This window comes from Clavelina lepadiformis, chromosome 7 (assembly GCF_947623445.1).
Source record: "Clavelina lepadiformis chromosome 7, kaClaLepa1.1, whole genome shotgun sequence".
In the NCBI taxonomy this organism is placed as follows: domain Eukaryota; kingdom Metazoa; phylum Chordata; class Ascidiacea; order Aplousobranchia; family Clavelinidae; genus Clavelina; species Clavelina lepadiformis.
In genome coordinates this window covers 774,290-793,337 of record NC_135246.1, presented here as the reverse complement: position 1 = coordinate 793,337, position 19,048 = coordinate 774,290, and the positions used below count along the sequence as shown (strand labels likewise).

Genomic DNA, 19,048 nt, shown 5'->3' with positions numbered 1-19,048 from the left:
AAACGATTAGACTAGAGTCTTTATAGGCACTAGAGTACTAGACAATATAGCTAGACTGGACTGTTCTGCTTCAATGCAAATTTTCGTTGTTTCTTTGACAAACTGTGAACGTTTTGTGGCTATAGCTTCGATAATAAATACCGTAATTAGAGTTTAGTGCGAATACCTTCAGAGAGATCAATTGACGCTTGCTGAAATCGACATTTACGGCCATTTTGCGAAATAGGGGATTATTTTAGAAGATTATTTCCATGAACATGCGAATTCAGGGTTTTAGAGAGACAACCATAGGCATGTTGCTGTTGACCTGCTGGATAATTCGTGCCAATTTCTCGCAATTATTTCTACCTTTCATAAAAATAGGCCTTGTTGAAAGTTAAAGCGTGTGGTTTTTGTTTAAAACGTTGCCTAAACCTTACGTAGCTGCTTTTGCAATTTTCATATCTGTAGCTTCAGTGGTCTTAGCTCAGAAACCGGTCATTTCTCACAATAAATGAGGCGTTTCGGCCTGCTTAGGGTGTATGTCTGGAGGAAACTACTCCTATAAACTTGATCCGACAAGAAGCAAACAATTAAATCACAATTCAGTCAGCGGGCGTGCTACTTTAGAGACTACAGGTGTTTCTTCTAATTAGTAATTACTGATCCTGCGAATGTTTGTTTATGTTGAACTTTACAACGTAAAACCTCATTACAAGCGATCAGGCTGCAATAAGTTAATAACAACCCTGAGTTGATTTTCTATCGCAATACGTTTAATTGATAAGCCAAGTGCATGAAGCCTCAACGTTGCGAGGTGATGAAGCGAGAATTTGATGCGACCTCAAATCTCTCGGCTGTTTAATCAATTTCCTTCGAATTCTCGCCTAAGCTCAGGAATCTTGTGTTTAATGGTTGAACGAGTACACTTGGCCTATATTGTTGTTGCTAAATTCTGTGTAGATCAAACGCCTGACCCTGAGCAACTTAATTTCATTGATGCTTGGCAATGTTAGCCACGAATTGAAAGGTCTCGACTACGATGGTTACCCTCGTACCTCACGCGGAAGACACAACAAATTATTCCTCAGCAACCGGTAAACAATCAACAGATCATACATAGGGAATGTACAGTTATGCCAGCCTCAGCGACATATTCAGACGCGCTTTATTTCGCGCTGCGTGCTATTGATCGCTTGAACTGTACCAAGTTATGTTGCATATGTCGCTGCATATAAAATGACTTATGAGCATAGTAGATTATGAGTAAGTAAGTCTGTTCATGGCAGGCAAAGGTTTATGTCAAACAAAAAGAAAAATAATGGAAAAGTTACACTGCTAATTTGTTTTCTGGATGAAAACAGTTTGCCGTTGCCTAACTGACCGTATCCATAAATGTATTTTGTGTGTGTTCTCTCTCTAGAGCTTGGTAATGTTATAGCTGTCTCCCTAACCTTATTTCGAAAACATTGTAATTAAATTTTTTAAAACTGTAATTAATGGTTACATCTAATTTAAGTTAAATTTTAGGAAAGTTATAAAACAGCTTAACTGCAACGATCTTTACGACAACGTCCGCATTGAAGTGGACTTAGTTCTATTCGCCTTCACACTTGCATTTGCATGGTCACATTGTAGGCTTAATTGTAAGTTTTTTAACAACTTTGGATCAATTTACAGTCATTCCTACTTCTACTTCACTGGTTCTGTGAGATCGCTCAACCGTAAATTTACGCGACTTCAACAGCGGCTGTATATGAGAGAGTTGGCTCGCGCGGCCAATCAAAGGATATCTGACGCGAAAAGCGGACTAATTGCAAAAATTATTATTTTTAAACAGTCATTTTTAAACTTCACTATAATTTAAAACAAATGCTATAACCTGGAAAGCAATGACTTCATTTTTCAATCTGTAAAAAATCCGTTGTTGTACGGCCAGTCATTTTTGTTCTACAGTGGTTTAAAATTTCCGTGTCGATAGCGTACTGGGGATAGGAGAGTAGGTATGATGCCGTCGTCTTCCTACTATCTGAGTAAGAGTCTTGAAGTCAATGAATCGTGAAACTGGTTTAAAAGCGATATAGTTTCCGGTATTGAAGGCAGTTTAGTTTAAGTATAGGCGCCGGCAGTAAGCTGGGCAGACATATGTCCTGGCATTTTTGCATAACTTGCAGCCGGTTGATCTGACTTTGCGTAAGAGCAGCACGTTTTCAGGCTAACTTAGCGGTTTAGTTTCGGAAAACTGTTTTTAAAATTGTTTTTGTTTGGTCACTGTGTTCTGTTTCAGATAACAAAAGAAAGTGAAATTTTGAAATGACTCTGACTCGAATGGCAAGTAACATGTAACCTCTGAGTTATAGATACACGTCTACAGTTCTCGGCATTAAAGAGAAAGAGTAACGATAAAGAGAGCGCTTTTTGTAGTTGACCGCTTTAACTAAGTAAAAGTTGTGTTGCTTTTATGTGTGACGATAAATCATAGCTTTGTGCCACACTTGTGAAGCGAGGAACAGCGGTTGGCGATCATGACCTAACTAACAATTTTGCATGTTATGTTCCACACTTGCTGTTTATTTATGTTTATTTTAGCAAGGGGTTTTATTCAAGCCGAAATTTTTCTTCCAATTTATAGCAGGTTGACAGATGTAGCATTAATGAATTTATTTCGTTGAAGTGACGAATAACCAGAAACTAGACAGCTTTGAAGATATAAGGTCGTCTTTCTTTACGAGAGATCTTTTCCAATTAATTAGTTTTTACATTTGCAGCTATAAATTTAGTCTCGGATTTCGCGGGGACAAACTCTGAAAGTGTCGTTTATTTATTTATCGTGTTCATCGACGATAACAATGGAAAATTGACTATTTCACAGATCCCCGCAAGTAGGTCATCAGCCTGTTGTTAAAAATAGGCAGTTAGGTTAGGAAAGCTGCAAAAAGTTGATCTTAGCTATTTGAGGTTTTATTTGAGTTAGATTTAGGTTAGGTTTGAATTAATTTGTAATAGTATTCACAAAAAAGCTTTTTAGTTAAAATAGTGGTAGCCATAACAGTAATATTTAGTTGAATTTTGACTATTATTGAAGTAGGACCAGCGACGGCAGCTGGAAGGAAAAATGACTCCGACCACAAAAGTTTACTTCTGTGTTACCTGTGTTAAAGGTTTTAGAAATGTCGCGATTCAAGCGTAAGCTTCTGCAGATACTGGCGGTTTTATTGGCGTTTTTATGTGTGGTCTATCTACTTCTATACAGGAAGCTCATTTCGACCAAGTCGAAGAGCAATCTTGCTAAGATTTCGCAACGTGACAAGTTCTTGGGGAAACTTGTCGAGAACTTTCGTCATAATGCCAGAGCTTCAACAACCAGGTTTCATCCTACAGGTTGTTTGAATATAGGCTACAGCTGATTTTTCTTAGTATTTTTACTGCTAGATTTCCTGTTACACAGCTTTAGACTTACGTCGTGATTATCATACGTGAACGCTTTCCGCAGACTTATTTTTACAGACTTATTTCTATTTATTTTATCAAAAAGTGCAGATACTTTCAATAAATTATTACATTATATCTCGATTTAACGTTAGTAACATCGGTGTGTTTGTAGATGTCTTGCAAACTGTTGCACCCAATATCGGCGAATCATCAATTGAAAACTCCCAACGAGATAAAATTTCTAGGAAACGGCCCAAGATTTTGCTGTGGAAACCGATCCCACAAAATCTCAACTGGACTCTTCCTCGTACTGAAATGTGCGGCTTTGGATGCGATATTACAACAAATCGAAGCGAGTATACAAACAGTGACGCCGTGGTGCTATATATGATTTCTATGACGCCTTACGATTTACCGAACTCTAAGATAAGGTGTGGTTTGATATAATGCAACCTGTTAGGTTCGAGTAATTTGAATTTATCCGCAGTGTTTGATATTTTTGAGCATTTTCACTCCCACAAAGAGTTATGTACGATTTTGACTCAGCCGTAATTTTCACCGCTGGAGTTTTAACTACACAATCTACTGCTCGCCTTTTGCGACAGAGATAGTTTACCTGTTTCGTGTTTTTGGTTTCGCACAAATACTGTGGCATGATATGACGTAAGATATAACTTGTTACCCTATGACCGAGGAAAGTTTCGAACCTATTATCTTTCGAACCCCGGTAACCGAGCAAGCCTTTGTGTCGGTTCCGACAGACATGTACAACTTTACTTACTTTTTAAAACTCTGTTGTTGTTGTAACGAAATATTGTTTTAAAATCAAACTATTTCCACCGATTTCAGTTCTATTCCCTGAGTCCATGACCATAACAGCATAAAACCAACCAAATTTAGATCATCAATATACGTGAATTTTGAGTAGTTTTTGATGATTTCAAAGTCTAACTAAAAACTTTTCATTTATCAACATTGTAAACCACTTTCAAGCTGCTCTTTTTACATCAGTTTATTTCTGCATTAGACGACCGGACCAGGCCTTTGTCTGGTGGTGCCACGAAAGCACGTCCACAGTAGTTGAAGCTTACTACAAAAATTTGAGACAATACAACGGATATTTTAACTGGACTATGCATTACCGGAAAGACTCCAACATCACTGCTGCGTTCATTCCGCACACGGCGAGGGACTGGTACTTTGACAGGGTTGGAAGGTACAGTATTCATCGCTTTCATAGAACCTATCATTTTGCGTTGAAACTAAGTCGCTTTTCGCGATTATCACAAGTAAGTTACTAATTATCGTCATAGATTGTTTAGAGGCATTCGCAGTAGTGTTGGTATTGAAACGAACAACACAGTCGTCCACGTAGCGCCTACTTAAATTGAAAGATAATCTTTTTTATTTGTTTGAAAAACTTGTCATTAAAAGAAAAACTTCACTGTTTTAAACATTTTCTATTTCAAAGAACCGCTGAAAAATCACTTCGAGAGAGCAAGCAAGCTATCACTAAAATACAATTTGAAAAGATGTTTCGAGATCTAATGAAGGTTGGTTTAAGCTAACCATGCAACCGAGTCAATAGCAAAGTGCGCAACTAAAATGTGCACCTTTTATTTATATGCCTTAAGCTGGCTTGGATCGTAAAAGATCAGTGTGACTTAAGATAATATACACCAAGTCGTCTTGTTCGACCTTCGATTGAAGCCAACCTAATACAGATGTCTAATGGCGGTCACCTTGTTACATTTGTGCTTAAGCAGTGTCATGTGGCTTCACAAGCTTTTGTATCGCTTGTCATAACTACCTGGTTTGATGCTCCAACTGCAATTTTAGGTTAAAAAGAAGTCAGCCGCTTGGGTCGCGACTGATTGCAATTACGTAGAGGGGGCAATAATAAGGAGGCAATATGTCAACTCGATTGAAAAGGATGGAAACTACAGTGTCGACATCTATGGCGGCTGCGGCAACAAAAAGTTGGCTATGCGAAGTTCTGTGATGTACGATGTTCTACGCAGATACAAGTAAGCCGATTACTTGTTTTCTTTGACAATAAATCGTTGATTCTGATACACCTTAATGACACCTTGATCTTCAAAGTCTTCGATTTTTGACAGATTCTATCTTGCATTTGAAAACACCCAATTTTGCCGGGAATATCTTACCGAAAAGTTCTGGTACAACTCCTTATACGCTGGTGTCGTCCCCATCGTTTGGGGGCCGAGTAAGGCGACTGTGCAGGAAATAGCTCCCCCAAATTCTTTCATACACGTCGAAGATTTCAATTATGACGTCAAAAAGTTGACGAAATTTCTTAGAAAACTCGAAAAAAACAAAAAAGCCTACAAAGAATATTTCAAGTAAACTTTTTGTAACTTCAATTCAGCTTTTTTTTTGTTCAACGAAGCCAAAGATAATTTCTGATCATTTAAAATAGTTTTTCCCTGAGTGGGTTTAGGAAATGTTTTGTTTTATTCAAGTTAAAAACGAGTCTCGTCTATAGTAGGCTACAGATAAGAGGCCGTTTGGTTTAGAAAAATTGTTCTACTGATCCTCCATTGCTCTATGGAAGCGAAACCACCAACAACTTAATGTTGATAATTAATTAAAACACCGGAAATCATTTTAGACGCTTAGACCTGTTATAGTTTTAACATTGTGGCCTCGCTCCAAAAGTCCGCTATGGTAAGAAGTTGCTTACTGTAAACGAACAACTTAGTTGAACTAAGATTATGAAACTTGTTACTAACCCTGCATTTATTTTCACACAGATGGTGGATGATGCCCGGGTTTTATCCCATATACAAGTTAAGAGAAGCAGAGGATCCGGAGGACAGAGTCGGCGAGAGCGTCTTCCAATTCGAAGTCAACGGGTTTTGTCATCTCTGCAAAATGTTGCACGAGAAACGACACAAGACTACACACTGGGCTGTGTCTGACCTACATCAAGCCTTCTATGGCCCTGAAGATCTAAGATGCTTGTATTAAGCGCGTGTGTTGCCGCGCATACTTTTGCTATTTGGCTGCATTTGGAACCGTTGGGATGATGCTAAGAGCGAAATGATGACATCATCGTTCAAAGTCAGTAGTCATATACAGTTAGGCAATTTATATGGACGAGTTTGTTGGTACTTGAGGACTTTGTACATTGCTGGCTGTTCGAACTAGAACATGTCTAACTGTTACTTCAACTGCCTTATTACATGCCAATTTATTCAAGACATTTGCAATTGGTAAAAAAGGCTGTAGACAGCGCTCTATCGTTTGCAATTGAGAGCAAATCTATTTTTACTTGTATTTTGCAGTGCACTAGTATTTTCTTATCCCAATCATGCCGTGTTGAACAATACACAGTTCTTTATATTCAATTATTACATGTACTTGTTGTGAGTACTTGGCGAGTTTTACCGCGTTGTAAGAATTGTCCTATTTATTTATGACCATACCACTTTCTCGTTCCTGCCAATAATATTCTTCAGCCCCGCTATGCAATTTGATTAAAGAGCTGTTTTGGCTTGACTTTCGTGGCTCTCGTGTTATAATTAGAGTATCAATTGCTTGAAGAAATTTAGCAGCATGTTGTGGTGGAACGTTTCTGCCGCTTTCGGCATACGAGAGTTCAGAAATGAAAATGTAAATCCTTACAAATTCTCTTTTCGAAAATATTAGTCGACGTATGAGCTTTCGTTTGCACAGTCCAGTCTTCAATATTGTCTTTCTTGAAAAACCTGATTAATGCCGGAGTCAGGAACAACATGATATAACACCTACGCGAATTGCTACTTCACCCCACAGTTGTACGCTGCAGAATCACTCTCATTTGTAAAGAATTCATATGTTCAGGTGGCGTCAATATTCAGCCGTCAGCCTCACTCTGAAACTTGCCACCAACGAATCACGCTCACTATCGATGATAGTTGAAAATTGAAAGAAGTGAATTTTGATGTAATTTGATTACACGCTGACTCGGTGATGTCATGTTTTTAATTAATCGCCTAGGAACCGGGCGAAGACCTGGGGAGCAAAATAGAAAGTAGGCCTCTCTACTCTGGTATTTTTGATCACGTTGTACTTCCTTGTGATTAAGCTAAGTGATTAAGATTCCTCCTTGCACATCGTTTAATGGTTGCCGACATTGTTTCAGATTCGCTGAGCACCAATTTACACTTTTGGAGGTAAGCTGATAAAGTAGCCATGTGACATGTGACGTATACAGCCGTTTCTTGTCTGTCATGTGCCATATGTTTACAAACGCCGTACAGTTTTGGGTCACGACTCTGCAGTCCAAAGCATTTTCGTGTTAAATAAACGATGGACGGGTCGTCCGTACGTCCGAGGACATTGTGCTCAGTAGCCAAGATTAGTGTAATGACCAGGTCGTATAGGCTAATGTATTTCCTTTCACACACGTTTTTACCTTCGTGGTCTTGCCACACCTTTGCCTGTAGAATATGTGGAAATTGTTGTCGATATGTTTCTAATTTCCGGAATTCCCCTGGATGTACTTGTTAGGGATCACGTCAATTGACCGTGAACAAATTCACCAGCGACAATTGGTCGTGGTCAACTGACCGGCAACAAATTGGCCGGCGACACAAATCAACCGCTACGCATTTTATTTTTATTTTTTACGCAAATTAGCATTGTTGTTTATTCAAATTATATGATTTAAGTGATAATATGATTTAAGGTCAGTTGGTTCTAGGTAAATTTACGTCACGGTCAGTTGTCCCCCGGTCAGTTGTCCCCGGTGAGTTTGTTCGCGGTCAATTTCCCACGGTTAATTGTCGTGGAACCTACTTGTTACAAGAATTAGCCGTAACCATGCGTGACGAATTTTTACGTCATAAAGAAACAAACATTTGATTAGAACTATTCTACGCTGGAACCGTCGTACATCAATTCCTCATAGTGTGTTCAACGTGTCAGCATGCGCAGGACCCTTTGAGCATTGTTAAAGCGTGATTTGAGAAACTTTTCGACGAGATTGTAGAAAAGCGTCAATAAATACGAAACAAGCACACACAGAGATAACTGTAGTGAAAGCAAGGTGAAAAAAGAAATTCTATCAAAAACACGTGTAAAGGAATGAAAATCACTTGATGGACAGCATATGTGGGATTGTTTTAAGCATAAATGGTGGTTGCATTTCATTGGAAGACAACACTATGTGTTCATTCAATCTGTTTTGGGACAGCTACAAGCGCACTGAATGCTGCCTCTCCAGTTCGTAACCTGGGGTCGAAAATATCGGAAACATTTTCGGTTACATTACGCCCAAATATACCAAGTGTACTCCAGGAAATGTAGATGTACAATGACAAGCACAAAAATACGTATCAACTGCTTCCCGTTACAGTATATCTAAGTAAGTTAAAATACTAGCAAAGATGCTTTTGATAAAATTATTTTATAAATATTAGTGATCAATTTATGTGCAATTTCAACCTTTCAAAATGCAGCCAAATAGCAAAAGTATGCGCGGCAACACACGCGATTAATACAAGCATCTTAGATCTTCAGGGCCATAGAAGGCTTGATGTGGGTCAGACACAGCCCAGTGTGTAGTCTTGTGACGTTTCTCGTGCAACATTTTGCAGAGATGACAAAACCCGTTGACTTCGAACTGGAAGATGCTCTCGCCGACTCTGTCCTCCAGATCCTCTGCTTCTCTTAACTTGTATATGGGATAAAATCCAGGCATCATCCACCATCTGTATGAGAATAAATGCAGGGTTAACAATAAGGTATTTGTTGCAAAGTTCTTATTCGTAGATCTTCTTTTATGATCTCCTCTCACACGAACATGTTATGTTGCTTGGATCAACGAAATCCGACATATTTAAAGGATTCAATTTACTTTGAACAAGGGCAACGGTCACGATTTAAGACTGAACACTTACTCGCAATGATAAGTGAAAACTTATACTAGAAGGTAAACCCGATACTTTCAAAACGAGTGCATGGAAATTGCATGAAATATAATGTTGTTTAGTTTATTGTATGAAGTAAAAGCAGCAACAGAAATTAAACTGTAATACTAGATCTATTGATTTATGTATAACTTACCGTGCCATCAACTTACTTGAAATAGTTTTTGTAGGCTTCGTCGTTTCCTTCAAGATATTTAAGGAAGTTTGTCAATTTTGTGACGTTATAATTGAAATCTTCGACGTGTATGAAAGAATTTGGAGGAGCTAAGTCCTGCACAGTCGCCTTACTCGGCCCCCAAACGATGGGGACAACACCAGCGTATAAGGAGTTGTACCAGAACTTTTCGGTAAGATATTCCCGGCAAAATTGGGTGTTTTCAAATGCAAGATAAAATCTGTCAAAAAAGGATATTAGGATTATAGCATTATTAGATATTCACGCCGCTAATCAAATGTATACGCAGCCATTTAATGGCTTCAACTATTTGTAACTCCATAGTGGTGATCAAAAGGTCTTTTGTTAATATTGTTATTTAATCAATCGTTTAAGAATCTTAGTGGTTTCAGTCAACTCAGTATACCTGTCTATCATTTTGTTCAGCATCTAGAAAAATACCCGGTCAAATATGTAATCAATACTGGCAGCAACATCAAAAAGAAGAGATTAGAGAGAAAACTTTCCAAGAACTATCAAAGAGAGGACAAACAGAGAGACGAGAGACGAGGAGGAAAAGACGACGTGGAAGTGAAAGCTGTCAACAATAAAGTCGCGCAAATGAGGCAGAATGATCAGTTCTTTGTCAAGAAACTGACGAGCTAAAATCTAAGTCTTGCAGCTTCCTGGAAAATGTGATGATAGTTGTAATTACTCATCTCTCTTTGGGCTGCCATAAAAACGATATAAACTGTCTTTAAGTAGATTTAAGTATACCGACAATTACTTCCAGTTGTATGTGTATGAATAACTACATTTGAAATGTTTTATGCTGAAGGGCTCCAAAAAGCTTTTATCCTGAAGAAGGCTTGATGCTTATAAAGTTTTTCAAACAATTGAGCTGTTAAGTATTATAAATATCTTTTTAAACACTTCTTACTAAAAGTAATATTTTCTTGGCTTACTTGTATGTTCGCAGGACATCGTACATGGCAGAGCTCTTCTTGGCCAAATGTTTATTGCCGCAACTACCGAATATATCGACGCTGTAATTTCCCAAATGTTTCATGGAAGACACAAATCGGCGCCTGGTTGTTGCCCCTTTCACAAAATTACAATCGCTCACGACCCAGGCAGCAGAATTTCTTTTCACCTGAAATTGTATGGATTTCGTTGACTTAATATTTTCAAAAAGTGACTTTTGTGAATCCAATGGACAACTGAGCATGTTGGAATCATTGCGTCATAGTGATTTATACTGTGTTTTATACTTTCATTCTTCTTTTCATTCATGGAATTCATAAACTAGTACGTTCATCAAGTCATGGTTAGTTAATTAATAGACTGAGTAAAATTCTTTTCAAAACGTTTATCCTGTAAAGAAGCAAATTTTAAAAGTTGAATTAGGCCTACTTTAATTTACTATGAAGATGGCGAAGGAAACTGGAATCAATTGCCTACCTTCATAAGTTCTTCAAACATTTCTTCAAACTTGGTTTTACTCGTGGTTCGTTTTAATTTCTTTATTAGTTTTTCAGTCTTTCTGTAAAAAAATTACACCTTTAGTTCATAAACATCGTTGTTGTATCATACAATAAACAAAGTAATAAAAATGTCACATCCGATCTATAGCAAGTATAAAGCAATTAAAGCGATCTCGAGGGCGGCGACTTAAAGATATTCACTGCAGTTGCGAATGACGCCAAGCTCCACGTCAGCCTACATGACGCCAATGATCAATGATATAGATTCTATGAAAGCGATGAATACTGTACCTTCCAACCCTGTCAAAGTACCAGTCCCTCGCCGTGTGTGGAATGAACGCAGCAGTGATGTTGGAGTCTTTCCGGTAATGCATAGTCCAGTTAAAATATCCGTTGTATTCTCTCAAACTTTGGTGCCAAAAATTATTCACCGTCGCCGGGCTCTCGTGGCACCACCACACAAAGACTTGATCCCATTGTCTGCAAATGTAAACTGACAAGTTTTTTTATAATACAAAGATTGGTCTTCGAACCAACCAGAGATCATATAAGCTATGTATTGATACAAAGCTAAGTACCTAATTCAAGTTAAATAGTTTGATGCACAGCAAAGTTGCACCAAACCAGACTAAAAATCAACGCAAACGCAAAAAGAATAATAATTCGAATAATGATTATGAAAAAGACTATTGATTTAACAAAGACATAGAACAACCCATGGAATGGAACAATTAGCACAAATAATAATAATAAACTGATTAAAGATTATGAAAAACACTATTCAATGATCAAAGCCATGGAACAAACCATGAAATGAGACAATTAGCACAACTAATAATAATAATAATAATAATAATAATTTATAAATGGGAATGGCAACGCAAGAAATTGGAACTAAATTTAAACTAAGCAAAGACTTTTATTGAAGCGGATGAGAAAAAGTTTGAATGCGATAAAAACAAAGTGCTCCGGAGATTTAATTTCATGGTCAGCTATAGGCCTCATTCAACGATATTTTAAAATTGCCTCTTCGGCCGAAAGGGAACGTTATTCACTCAAGCATGAAAAGAATGGATCCCCGCTTGTCTCAATTTGCGCATTGCTCAAGCAACATGCAAACAACAGCAATGATTGCAAAAAAGGTGTTTTTGAAACGACTTTTAGGGCTTTTCAAACAAAAAGCCTGTAAAGTGTTAACGGCACCGAAACGGCATATTGTTAGAGACATTATATTCGAGAAGCTAATTGCGCAATGACTTTCCTTACTTCCAGCATAAACCATGCCATATAGACCTACCACAAGATGTCGTAAATGGTTTAGAGTTGGGATTTCTATGATTAGCGATACGTTTCATGAAGAACCGAGTAGTTTGGAAACAAAAATTTTAACTGTAGTTGTCATCAGAGTGCGGTGCGTGCACCTCCACATTTTTTATAATTTTAAGTGACTTAAAATCATATAATTCCCTTCTACTTAAATTATATCATATAATTTCTAAGTACAATAACAAACGTAACACCCAATGCAAGCTACACAGTTTGCCAACCAATACTGTACATTTGGTGGAGCATATAAAGCAGGTTCCACCTTTTTCTTGGATCGGGCAAGTCGTTAAAGTCTGCTGTTATCATATAGAAGATAACTGCATCGCTGCTTTCAATCTCGCTTCGATTTCTGGTAATTTCACATCCAAACCCGCACATTTCACTGCTTGGAAGCGTCCAACCTTGCACATGTGGAGTAGATCTCCACAGCAAGATCTTAGGCTTTCTCGGGCTTGATTGGTCTTTATTCGCTGCAAAGAAAGTTTGTGAGCCATGACAAGAATTATTTAAATTTGTCAAAACCTCAACAAAAAGAGAAGTTATAAAGTGTAGATAAGAACCGTTTTGCATCAGTTGGTTCAGAATTGCAAGTTACAGTTGTACATTTTGATCTATCATATCAATCACTCGCCTACCAGCAGTCTTGGTCGTTTCGTCATAAACTGCTGTTGTTGTCGATGGTGAAGTTAATGGAGTCGGTGGCGAGATTGTTTCCATCAGCTTCATAATATTTGCTGTTGTTGCAACAGTAGCTTAAGTTAATTGACAGAAGCGAATTATGACAAGTTGAAATGAAATTGAAAGTCGTTACCTCTCCAATTTCCATTCTTCTTGTCCAACGATTGACGATTTTTCACCATAAGCTTCGTGTAGAGGGAAAAGTAAAATAAAAACAAAACCATGAATAATATTAATGTTGCCTGCCACAACCTTACTTTTGATTTAGACATCTCTGAAATGTCACACAGACATTTTTGAGTATCTTAATCTGGATATTATCATGGTCCAGTAATTAATAACTTCCCTAAATATGCGATTACATAAAGCAACTAGGTATAGCAATCCATCCTGGAAAAAGTTAAAATCATCATTTGTAAGATATTGGGTCGGCCAAGTGGGACAAACAACGTCTAATCGCCGGCGATTACGTGTTAAAAAGAATCAAGAGATGGGCTGAGATGGCTCTAGTGCGTGCATTAGCCACACTTTCCACTATGCGCTGCATAGTAACAACTTATAGCCTAAACTCAGTTACATTGCAGCAGTCCGCCTTCGCGGAAGGAAACGTTTTCGTCCAGTTTGGCCAATCACGATCCCAAACCATTCTTTGCCATCGCGTAATTGCAAGTTTGTACCCCATTTGGCAAAGCCAATACCTAACACGTAAAGGTTCTACTTCAGTCCAGTAAGACTTGCCATAATAAGCCACTTTTTATCACCAACAACAAACGCAAGAAACATTTACAGCTTCATAGCTTACAAGTAGAAACACTTGTGTCGGGAAGCACTGCGTCGAATTTATTCTATCAGGTTGTAAATTTTGAAACTGTTTTTCAACGTTTTCTTATCTTATCTCAACGAAGCCCGACCGATAAGAACAGTTTTTTGAGTCTCACCGACCAACGCAACATACCTCAGCAGGCTACCACAGCAGGTTATAAAAATTTGCACTAGTGCTTTCCATGCATTACTTTGCACGTTGTGAGCGATTGTCAAAACACTTTCTGACTACCAAGTACCAAGCATGTAGGCTGCAATCAGGGCCTGAGTGAAAAGCTTTCAGCACCGGATATTATCGCCTTTAAGTATTCTCTGTTGATTAATTGCTTGCTTAATTGTATACCTTATAAGGAGTGTGGCTCAGGGTAATGGTTGTAATAATGTTAGGGCTTGATCGAACAAAATACGGTATTTACACGAAAAGACTAGGCGTCTTACTGTTTTGCGGATTGACATAAGCAAAATGATTTTTCATAGGTTCTAGATATGATGTCGATGTGAAACTGCGACAACCTTTTGTAAACTCACGGTCGGCTTATTTTCCGTGCCACGTTTGCATCGTTAATTCCACACACTCAGCTTTACATTAATATCACTGCTTTCATTATAAGCCATGTGCCATCTGTTCATTTTTTATCAAGTGCCACAGACTGTGGGAAATGATTAATCACCTTACACTTGTTTCGGTGCTAAAACGCAAAGAACTATCAAACTGCAAACATGAAAAAGCGAATGGTTTGTGGTTTTGTCGGTGTCTATAAATTATGCAACTCCCCTAAAAGTCTGTCCTTTGTAAAAACATCATCTGACTGTACGTGCTATATGTGCGGGATCAGCAAGTCCTGGCTGTCATAACTTGATACACCGGAAGTTAAGACTCTCACGATTTATAACCTAACAAGAGAACCGTGACTAAGCCAAATTGTTTTAGTTCATGGAGACCCACTGTGCAGTTGGTTAGTAACATACAGTCAGTAATAATTATAGTTATAATTTACTTGATAAAATACGTTGTGGTCATTTTATAAATCATCGTTGTCGTAATGCATTTAGTTTTCGCTTCCCCATATCGTCGCATGCATTATTCTATGCACTTCATAACTTCCCAAATGCCAAGCTCTCTATTAAAAAGCGATGATCGAAATTTAAGTACTTGCAGCCGAGTAAAGAAGTAGCCGGCTTCAAATCGCTTATTACCGAACAAGGCCCATTAATGACCATTGCTGCTGTCGCTGTGAAAATCAAATTTCTTTCAAATTAATGAGAGTTTACCGTCTGATACGAAGAGCTATAGAGCCAAAACGTTGACGATGGAACACTGGGTTGTAAACTTGTAATTAAAGCTTACGGACTTACAAACCACGGTATAATACTACTGTACAACAAGGAGTAGCAAGCAAAGAAAAGTTACTGCTACAAAAGAACTGCCACTTACAGACTCCTGGTTTCTATATAATTCCTCCATTATTCGCTTATGTGTCAACGTGTGTTTTGTTTCCAAAAATATGATATTTTGTACACAAAAAAATATTGACAAAACAAAAGCTGAGCGCTAATCTGAGCTTTTTACTTGATAAACATTAGTCAAGTATCCAATTGTGTTGTCTTAAGTTATCATACAAATGTTTGCTCTATGAAAGCATTAACTACTAAGGTAAAAACACCCAAATCCTACAAGAAATGTTTGAACGAGAAAGATTATATTCCAACACGAATAAGTTGTTCCAAATTTCAACAAAATCAATGATCGATCACGCACATATAGCACCGATATGGGGCGAATTGGCGTTCTAATTATAGGTTCCATGACATATGACCGCGGGAAAATGACCGCGAACAAACTCACCGGGGACAGACTTACCGGAATGAAAATTGACCGGGAGGTAAATTGACCGTGCAAGTGCTGAATTATTGTGTTTAAGTTGATGGTAGTATATGATATGTAAATATTTGTTTGTAACTATTTCCTTTGTTTTTAACAAAATTTTTTTTTATTTCAATACACATTGAAACATTTATTGAAATTAACAGAAATATTTCCGGAAATACGAGAAATACGAGTAACAACATTAAAAGACGTTCACTGCAAAACACATATGACACTACATAATAAGGGCACTAAAATTTACACAAACTGTTATTTGACAAATAAGGAAGTTTATTGCGCAAATTGTAGGTTGTGGATAGTGGATAGTGACTAGATAGCGACTAGATAGTGAATTAGAATTTTGACCTTTTGACGGCCAATTTATCGACGGTTAATTTCATCGCCGGCCAGTTTACGTCACGGTTAATTTGATCGCCGGCCAATTTGTTGCCGGTCAGTTGTCCACAACCAGTTGTCGCCGGCGAGTTTGTTCACGGCCATATGTCGTGATCCCCTTCAAACGCACGCCTTCGAAAGCACTTGGTGATCGGTCAAGCATGACGCTGCTGTTTTTCTGCTATCGTGGCGGGAAATACCCTAAGCTTGTTCCTTGGAAGCTTTTACAAAAGCCGGCAAATCTAATGAAAAGTTTCATCCATCAAATTTTTTATTTTTAGGATGCACGTTATGTTATATACACCGTACATCACAAATATTAAGATAATTGCTTTGCTTATCATTCGCTTAAGACACGTTTGCTTCCCTACCAACAAATGACGTCCCAACAACGGGATCACGACATATGGCCGTGAACAAACTCGCCGGCGACAACTGGTTGTGGACAACTGACCGGCAACAAATTGGCCGGCGATCAAATTAACCGTGACGTAAACTGGCCGGCGATGAAATTAACCGTCGATAAATTGGCCGACGATCAAATTAACCGGCGACAAATTGGCCGTCAAAAGGTCAAAATTCTAATTCACTATCTAGTCGCTATCTAGTCACTATCCAATTTAGTATGTGTATTGCAGTCAAGGTTGCCACTCGTAGAGTTGTTTGGCCCCTTGTAGGGTGTAGGGTGACCCTACGGGTTTTTCACCTTTATTCATAGATTTCCTATTGTTACATGCATTTTCCCGGTCTAGACGAGTTGTTTGATGAGATTATGAAACAATGCGTTGTAGCCTATCTCATGTAGTAACAATGGACACTTTAGTTAAGTAAATTGTCAGATTGAAGCTGTACGTCAGGACTCCCACGGTCAATTTACCTCCCGGTCAATTTTCATTCCGGTAAGTCTGTTCCCGGTTAGTTTGTTCGCGGTCAATTTACATCACAGTCAGTTTGTTCGCGGACAATTTACGTCACGTTCAGTTGTCCCCGGTGAGTTTGTTCGCGGTCATTTTCCCGCGGCCATATGTCGTGGAACCGTTTTACACATCCAGTACTTTGGCGAGACAGCAGTTAATAACTAAGAATTAAATGTGGTAATGAAGTAAAAATGCGTTTTTATATCAATGAGAAAGCAATGTCTTTGACAACCAAACTTATCCTTTGTTTATTATTTGTAATAATTAATGTGCGTCATTAATTTGACAATTTTTAAAATAATGAACTGTTAAAGCATAAAAAACACGAACCATTTTTCTTAACATAAAAAATCCTTTGTCAAACGTGCTCCTATAGCTGAGCAAATTGCGAAAACGTTTAAGATTCATCGCTTTCATCACTATGAATGTGACATGTGGATTGAAAGTGACATGAATGGCTAAACTAACACTCCACCAAAACAAACACATCCTAGAGATCAAAATCCGGTGTAAAAAACGCATGACAATAAATATCGTGTTTTAAAATGGCAAAACTCAACATTCCCAAGAACGCAATTCTATAATTATAAAGAATATATTACATTATAATGGCAAAGTAACCAAAGGTAAACGTTATAATAATTTTATTGCTTTGCCCAAAGAACATCATGTGTAAGCTAAGGTTTACATTTTTGCTTATTCATTAAAAATATTTAGCCAGCATAGATTGAGTACATTGACAAGGAGAAGTCTTGTGAAACATATTACACTAAGCCTGCCTTTCGCGAATATTTAGTTTATATCTTTTTCCGCACAGTAGAGTTTTTTAGGCCTAGATTTACTTACGTTTGCTAGATCTCTTTCAGTTTCAGCTTTAATTTTTTCTATGACATGGAATAGTAGGTTAATGGTTTCAGAATGTTTATTTTCGGACTGATGAAAGTCTTTGCGGAATTTTATTTAATATTTCTATAACTAATTTGATAATTTGACTAACTAATTTGATTTCTATATCTAATTGTTCCGCATGATTTATTCTGCGTCTCCTTGGAGTTGGCGTCACTCTGACGTCACTTAGTAAGCGTTTGACAGAAACTGACTTTGGCAGGCTAGTTCAGAATTCTACCTTTGACCAATGAATGGATACTTGGCCTACCAAATCCAAATTTTCACAACATAGTCTACATTTTGGATTGTTGTTTATCAATAACATGTAGACATGGTATCATACTCTTTGTCCTTAGGAATGTCTTTAAGTTCTACAGGCCTAGTCTAATCCTGGCCGATGGCAGATACATATCAGATAGGCCTAGTTCCGAAGTCTAGTTTATTCAGCACAGCGCAACCAAATGACGTCACAATTTGATTAGTAGGGATCTAGTATATGCATCAAACCACTTTAGGTTGCTTGTTGTTGTCACTTCTGGTTGTTTGACGCACGCAAGGTCTTGCTGAAGACGGCTATTCTTCGCATAAAGTCTGGACAGTTCCAGTGGTAGGGATTTTGATAATCTTGTGATAAAAATGCATCAGCCAGACTGGAAAGTAGGTCAGTATTCGACAAGAAATCATGCCTGCGAAGACGAAAATTTTGGCGTGATGACGTGCACTGAAACCGCATTTCTTTGTTTATTTGTTATAAATCAAAGTTATATCTCTGCTTATAAGGTAAAGAAATTCGGTGTGCATGTTGATGAACCCCATGTGCTCAGCTGTGACATTTTCCACTACAGAGGCGGCGCATGAGGTGGTTATGCACTAGGCCTATGCATGTGACAATTGAAATCGCAATGTTAATGTTATGCTTCACTAAGCTGATATTCGAAAACGAGAATTCTATACCGTATTCGATCTGTATATTATAATATGCCCTTATTATCACAGGCCCATGCATATGACAATTGAAATCAGAATAGTTAGGTTATATCGCCGACTTGAAAGATTTCGAACATGATGAAACTGTGGATATGTGTGAGCTTGACCACTGATCTGTATCGGCCAGGCATGTATAGCATGGCCTATATAATCTACATGCCAGAGATGCATATAGGCCTGTC

General features: G+C 38.0%; 2 protein-coding genes across 3 annotated transcripts; one reads left to right on the top strand and one right to left on the bottom strand.

Moving 5' to 3' along the window:
- Positions 1-2,391: 2,391 nt before the first annotated feature.
- LOC143465850 (3-galactosyl-N-acetylglucosaminide 4-alpha-L-fucosyltransferase FUT3-like) lies at positions 2,392-7,180 on the top strand. 2 transcript variants are annotated; one of them, XM_076964360.1, is made up of 7 exons: positions 2,392-3,360; positions 3,584-3,728; positions 4,439-4,627; positions 4,883-4,964; positions 5,251-5,438; positions 5,532-5,774; positions 6,186-7,180. In XM_076964360.1, exons 1-7 carry the CDS (start codon positions 3,150-3,152, stop codon positions 6,400-6,402), a joined length of 1,275 nt encoding a protein of 424 aa, XP_076820475.1. In that variant the 5' UTR covers positions 2,392-3,149; the 3' UTR covers positions 6,403-7,180. The 2 variants fall into 2 exon arrangements, with proteins under 2 accessions (XP_076820475.1, XP_076820474.1); XM_076964359.1 differs by having other exon boundaries at positions 2,398-3,360; positions 3,584-3,842.
- A 1,167-nt stretch (positions 7,181-8,347) lies between these two features.
- Positions 8,348-13,395, bottom strand: LOC143465876 (alpha-(1,3)-fucosyltransferase 7-like). Its single transcript, XM_076964392.1, has 8 exons — positions 13,123-13,395; positions 12,947-13,045; positions 12,574-12,781; positions 11,277-11,465; positions 10,963-11,044; positions 10,467-10,654; positions 9,500-9,742; positions 8,348-9,128 (listed from the first exon to the last, which is right to left on the bottom strand). The coding sequence occupies exons 1-8, from the start codon at positions 13,259-13,261 to the stop codon at positions 8,912-8,914; spliced, it is 1,365 nt and encodes a 454-aa protein (XP_076820507.1). The 5' UTR covers positions 13,262-13,395; the 3' UTR covers positions 8,348-8,911.
- Between the last annotated feature and the right edge of the window lie 5,653 nt (positions 13,396-19,048).

Excerpts from the sequence above, each read along its gene's own strand:
- LOC143465876 (XM_076964392.1), bottom strand. The coding sequence starts at position 13,261 with ATGTCTAAATCAAAAGTAAGGTTGTGGCAGGCAACATTAATATTATTC. Across the intron at positions 13,046-13,122 it reads GAAGAATGGAAATTGGAGAG|CAAATATTATGAAGCTGATG; the intron begins GTAACGACTTTC and ends TTGCAACAACAG. Across the intron at positions 12,782-12,946 it reads CGAAACGACCAAGACTGCTG|CGAATAAAGACCAATCAAGC; the intron begins GTAGGCGAGTGA and ends CTTTCTTTGCAG.
- LOC143465850 (XM_076964359.1), top strand. The coding sequence starts at position 3,150 with ATGTCGCGATTCAAGCGTAAGCTTCTGCAGATACTGGCGGTTTTATTG. Across the intron at positions 3,843-4,438 it reads TTACCGAACTCTAAGATAAG|ACGACCGGACCAGGCCTTTG; the intron begins GTGTGGTTTGAT and ends TTTCTGCATTAG. Across the intron at positions 5,439-5,531 it reads GATGTTCTACGCAGATACAA|ATTCTATCTTGCATTTGAAA; the intron begins GTAAGCCGATTA and ends GATTTTTGACAG.